Genomic DNA, 6809 nt, shown 5'->3' on the forward strand with positions numbered 1-6809 from the left:
TGGTTAAATATTTTAATTATTATGAGAATTCTAATATATAAAAATAATTATAAAGTAGAGCTAATAATGAGTTGACATGAGTTGAGTTCGGGCTCCACCCATTTAATAATTGGGTTGAAAATTTCAACCCAACCCAACTTGTTTATTTAAATGGGTTGATATTTCCAACCCAACCTAACATGCTTATTTAAATGAGTTGATATTTCCAACCAACCCAACTTATTTAATAAACGAGTTAAACTTTGGTTAACCTATTAAAAGTCAAATTAATTAATTAAATATTATATCGCTTCAATTAGTTTCACATTATTATATATATATATATATATATATATATATATATATATATATATATATATATATTAAAGCATGACCAAGCTAGGAATACTAAATTTTTGTTAGACCTTCATTTTGCCACACTACTTTTCAAACTTTTACGCTTTTAGTCATTTAGTAAACTTTTGTTGACTTTCATTTTGCCACACCACTTTCCAAACTTTTACACTTTTAGTCCCTTATTAACTGCCCTCTAAAAATAAGACCTTCCTATGACTTCTAGCTTTTTTTTTCATGATGTTTCCACAACTAACAAAAAATAAAAAATAAAAAAAACTGATCCAGTGCGATGCCCGAGATTTTTTACCAGTATAAATAAAACTTTTCATAAGTATAACAAAATCACAATCTCAGTTCATAAATAGAAACAAGATGTTCAAATAACATTAAAAATATTTAATTTCATAGTGATTTTGGAGAGTGACTAATATTATCGTCGTTAAAAAAAAGATGAGAATTAGGATTGAATTTTTATAAAACATAAATATTAACAGAACATTATAATTTTGAAACTAATACTTTGATTAATACGTGATAATATTCAAATAATTATTAAATTAATTATAAATTAAAGTTAAATCGGTATATTTTTTATCCAATCGAACATATTTAATTAAATGAGTTAGACAGATTGACCAATTTAACTTAAATAGGTTGAAAATCTCAACCCAACCCACTAATTTTGGCTTAGGTTTGTGTTGGACCAATTTTTGCAAACTCTTATAAACTATTAAAAACATTGTAAAAAAGATTTTGATAAATATATATTTTGAAGATTTATGAAGCGTATATGTATATATATGATATTAACAAATTAAACTAGACAAATATAATATTTGTAGTTTAAGAAAAGTATATATATGATAAATGTTTTACAAAAGACAATTTATTTATTTTTGTAGGTTTTTTTTAAACGAAGAATATAATTTTTTTAGAAATTTCGAAGGATAAATGTTATTATGTTGTATAAAAGATGGGCCAATGATAGTGGACAGAAGCCCAAATACACCAAAGCTTGTCTACATTTCGTATCAAAAATAGGCCTCAACCCTTACCCTTATATACCAAGCATCAATTCAGATCATCCCTCTCGCAAACCCTAGCCGCGCCTTGCAGATTAGTGTTCTCAGCAGCAATCAACAATGGTATTCTATGTTCTGATCATCTCGTTAGATTTACTAATGCTTTTCTACAATTCTGTAATGAAATATTTTGCTGTTTGTAGGCGGAGGTGGAGGTTGATGTCGCGGCTGCCGGAGTGCCTAAGAAGAGGACGTTCAAGAAGTTCAGTTTCAGGGGAGTTGATCTCGACGCTCTCCTTGACATGTCTACCGATGAGCTTGTCAAGCTCTTCACTGCTCGTGCTCGCAGAAGGTGCATATCCACTCTTCGTATTTTAATCCACAATATTCCTTTTTACTCCAATTACGATCCATTTTGTTTATTATTTTTCGCGTTCTGATAGGTTTCAGAGAGGTTTGAAGAGGAAGCCGATGGCTTTGATCAAGAAGCTTCGCAAAGCTGTAAGTTCTGTTCATTGACATCAATTTTAGGGCTTTTGTTGATAGATGTTAATGGCGAACATTCGAATCTGAATTGTGAACAGAAACGGGAGGCGCCAGCTGGTGAGAAGCCTGAGTTGGTCAAGACTCACCTGAGGAACATGATCATTGTACCAGAGATGATCGGAAGCGTTGTCGGAGTTTACAACGGGAAGACATTCAATCAGATTGAAATTAAGCCGGAGATGATTGGTCATTACCTGGCTGAGTTTTCAATTTCATACAAGCCAGTTAAGCATGGAAGACCCGGTATTGGTGCTACACACTCTTCCAGGTTTATTCCATTGAAATGAAGCAGTAAGTTGGTTTCTTTACATCACCTTAGTAATTTGATTTTTGTTATGATGTATTTAGACCTTTTAAACCAAATGTTGCATCTAGGATCATCATCATCATCATCTACTTTTTGAATGAATTTGAGGTATCATTTATGACGTTTAAATTTAAGTTTGAATGCTTTGGTCGTTGATTTTGATTTGTGCTATTTTATAGGTGATTTTAGATTTCATTTTGTGGTTTTATTGGTAGGCGTATATAGATTTGTGCTATGACAATGCCATCTGTTGCAAAGAACAACACCATGTTCTTCAAGACATATTCGTTAATTTTATCTTTTCAAATAAATATAATTTATCTTTTCAAAGAAGGTTTAAATTCATTATTTGCTTAGTGAAGTTAGTGCAAGACATGCATTGTAATTATTCACAGTGATATTAGTCTTGAGCTTACTGAAAAAGATGCATTATAATACAAAAATTCCATTAGGTTGATGTAAAATCGACATTGATGTAGAAGATAAATAAATTTTAAACTCTATTGTATGAAAATACTCCTCAAAAAAATGAGAACAACTAAAATCTTGATATGCTTGAACTAAACATATGTAAAAGAGAGTTGTCCATGTGTTAAAGGATAATCAAATGGGGGGACAATTGTTAATAATTATGGTGCATGCTTAAAAATGAGAAATCAAGGGTATGTTTTGATGGTGGAAGACTTTTTAAATTTTAAAAAACATTTTCTAACTAAAGTACAATGTTAGAAAACATGTTTAGCTCTATCTTTTTATAAATATTTGTTTAGAAAACAGAAGTCTCAATTAAGTTCTTAAATTACGTATAACATGAAAAATTGATAATTGATGTTTTACATATTTTTTCAATTCTAAACAATTTATGAACTACAAACCCTCCTACCCCAAAACACACCCCCACACGGCTACACATTCACCCCACTAAATCTAGGAATGTAAACCGGTCCTAAACTAGACTGGATCCGCAATAACCAAAAACCAATAAAGAGTGAATTGAAAACTGAGAAATAGCTGCTAACCGGTTCCAACCGAGTAAGGTTTCATTTATTAGGAAGTGTTCTATCTAAGAAGGTGTTTGGTATTGGAATTGACCCGAAATGAAATAACAAAAAACCAAAAATGATGAATTGGAGGAAATGAGAATCACATATCAAATACCATTTATTAGTTTAAACCAAAAATGATGAATTGGAGGAAATGAGAATCACATATCAAATACCAGTTATTAGTTTCAACTGGTCTGGTCCAGTTTTCCGGTTTAAAAGCTCATTCATAACTCACATCTCCATACAACTATCACACCCACCCACCTACACTCAAATATTGTAATATTAGAAATAATAAAAATTGGAAAATACAAACCAATTGAGTTATTTTTAGGTGAAATTCAAAATGTCACATGTTTATATTTCATGTTGGCTTATGTCAACCTGTTTGATTAAACGGGTTGAAACTCTTGCTAAAATCCGTTTATTTCAGGTTGGGTTCAAGTGTCATGTTGGTTTTTACCATCTTTTAATAAGAATCAAAATAAAATTCAACGTATCAGTCAATACATAAGTAAACATAAAACAAAACATTTATAATAAGATAAGTTTTACTATTTTAATGACATGAAGATTGCAAATGCCTTTGACGATATAGTTTTCCCATAACGTATTAATAGTTGAATCTCTAACTTGAAGCCTTTCATCTTGATTAGTATATCCAAAAGAAAATCCTCTTGCACCACGTTCAAACATTCTTCGAGATATTTGAAGACTTTCATCACCATATATAGTGAATAAAGTGTCCACCATATCCTCCATCCTTATGTAATTATGCAATGCACAAAATGCATGCAAAATAAACATTTTCGACGTCTCAACTAATAGTTTAGTTTTTTGAAGTGTTTTTTAAAACACCAAATGTCTATTTTATGATGTTCAAAACAGATATATATATATATATATATATATATATATATATATATATATATATATATATATATATATATATATATATATATATATATAGGGAGGTTGGGTATGTGTGGGTTGGGGATAGGGTGCGGGTGAATGGGTGGGTAGGGATGTGATTATATTTTGGTATATTTTTGGAATTGAAAATGTATGGAAAACATATTATCTAATTCGGATCAAAGTTGTCATGATTGAGATCCTAGGTAGGATCGTTTTTGGGTTTGCAAGATCGGGATCGGGATCTTAAGATCCCACAAAATAAAATATAATTTCAATTAATAATTTTAAAACATGAAAAATATCTCAAACATTCATTTTTCCGTTCAAAAACTATAAAAACTTCAAAACATTAGTCACAACTCACAACACAAAATGATAAAACTGTAAACCGATAAAAGGGTAAAAGAGATAAAGTGGTGAATTTATTTTGTTCATTTAAAAAAAAAATCAAGGAAGATGGGATCGGATCCCGTTCCTATCTGCGATTCTACAATCTTACCTGCGATCCTATACCAATTACGATCCGTATACGATCCAAATCGTTTTTCATTCTAGGATGTATAATCCTACGATCAAAACCGTGATTTTGACAACATTGATTCAGATACTTGTACGGTGAAGGAGATTAAAGAAGGTCATTGACATTCTAAACCATGTTTGCTAATATAATATATCATTTTTAAGCATTAGTCATATTTTTTAAAAATAACATTAATTTCCATTGATATCTATGTAAATAAAAAAAACAATAAAATATCATATAAAAAGTAACATTAACTTCTATTAATATTTAGATAAATAAAAAACAATAAAATATTATATAACTACAATGCTTTTAAAACTTTGATACCGTGTCATTTTGAAATATTTTTGATAATTACTTTTTAATGATATAAATTTTTATAAAATATATTTATGCTTATCTTGTATATTTAATTAAATCAATTCACAAAAAAAAAAGTAAAAAAATAATAACAATTTAGTATCTAAATATAGGTATGGTGTAAAATGAAATGTCATAAAATGTAAATGCCAACATGGACAGAATCTACAAGACACATAAATGGTTGGATCGAACTTGAAAAAAACTCTTTTTCTAATGGTAAAGAAATTATCTAGACATTTTCAAATAAATTTATTTATTTTTTTGTAAAAAGCTACCGTTGACATACTCAAAGCTCATATGAGCTTTGAAGAAGATAGAAAATATAATTGAAAGAATACCATTACTAATTATTTTCTATATTCAGCAGTTAAAACTCACACATATCATAAATTTCCTATTTAAAAAGTGGCCTTTTTGTTCGGATGTTGGTTATCTTATAAACACATTTCGTGAACATCGAAATGTGAATTAGGCTCCTCTATGGTTCTATACCCAAGTCGAAAGGATAATACTAATCATCCAACTTAATCTACAAAAATATACAATTCATTACTTGGAATAAAATTATCAAATTTTTTTTTACTTTCCTAATTATATCGTGCATTTTGACGCACTATATCTTTTAAGAAAACATTATAACACTTAAATATTTGATTATCAGGCAAATAATTTAAGTGTCAATAAAGACAAAATTAAGAACCTTTTGGATAAAATTCAAAAAAGTATATTCGGATTTTGGTCTCATTCAAAAGTTGTGTTCATATTTTGATGGAAGGAGTATTAATATAGTCCAAACTAGGTTGTTTGTTTCCATGTCACATCTAATGATTTTAATTTCTTGGTTATCCTTTAGAGAAAATTTCGAGGAATAACAACAAGGCACTAGTGTTTTTTTTTAAAAAATTTCAACAATAGCAATGTACTTTATTTTTTATACATAACTGTAACGTACTTGTATTTTTTTTTTTACCTATAATAGCAACATGCTAACCTTTCGCCACCTATAAGTTGCTATTATTTGTAATGACATTTAGACACTTTGCTATTGTAGGTAAAATTAAATCGTATTTTAACAACTTTTATATTAGACAGTGCTATTATCGATAAAAGACTTTGTTATCATGGGTAAAAAATAAAGTACCTTTTCCATATTGACTTAAAAAGGAGAGTACATAGTTATTTCTTGCATTTTGTTCATTCTTTAAGGTCTGACATAACTAATGATAATTTTATTTCAAAATTAGATGGTGACTTCTTAGAATGTACCTTCATTCACTTTCAAAAAAGTACCTTCATTTATTTTTGTATTATAGCCTCCTACTTTCATTTTTTTATATCAATCTACTTCTTCTTATTAGGACTTGCTTTAAAAATCTTTCCAGTTATAGGCTTATAGCAGTAAAAAATGCAAATTGCTTTGCATTTGTATGTCATTATTACAATTGAGTATATTTTCGATGTAATTGAAAAAAATGACAGCAAAATGCTATAAATAGTAAAATTATGAAAGTACATTGCTATTTCTTGCAGTTAGCCATATTGAATTTGCTGTTTTAGTTAATGGTTAGTCATTGAAACTCAATGCAAAGGAAAAAAAACAGAGAAACAAGCTAATGCTTGTAGAAAAAGACATGTATGCATTTTTTTCAATTTTCTATGATACTTGTTTTTCTTTGTGGGATAGGCATATACTTAACAAAGTAAAAATTTCTACAATAAAAAACATTAAAGATACAATAAAGCAACCAAAA

The 6809-nt window shown here is 28.8% G+C and overlaps 1 protein-coding gene across 1 annotated transcript; it reads left to right on the top strand.

The window, feature by feature from the left end:
* Positions 1–1361: 1361 nt before the first annotated feature.
* Positions 1362–2367, top strand: LOC145116401 (small ribosomal subunit protein uS19x). Its single transcript, XM_079052746.1, has 4 exons — positions 1362–1481; positions 1562–1710; positions 1802–1859; positions 1943–2367. Exons 1-4 carry the CDS (start codon positions 1479–1481, stop codon positions 2189–2191), a joined length of 459 nt encoding a protein of 152 aa, XP_078908872.1. The 5' UTR covers positions 1362–1478; the 3' UTR covers positions 2192–2367.
* The last annotated feature ends 4442 nt before the right edge of the window (positions 2368–6809 follow it).

The sequence above is a fragment of the Lactuca virosa genome, chromosome 5 (assembly GCF_052849685.1).
Source record: "Lactuca virosa cultivar CGN04683 chromosome 5, Lactuca_virosa_CGN04683_v6, whole genome shotgun sequence".
Classification (NCBI taxonomy): Eukaryota; Viridiplantae; Streptophyta; class Magnoliopsida; order Asterales; family Asteraceae; genus Lactuca; species Lactuca virosa.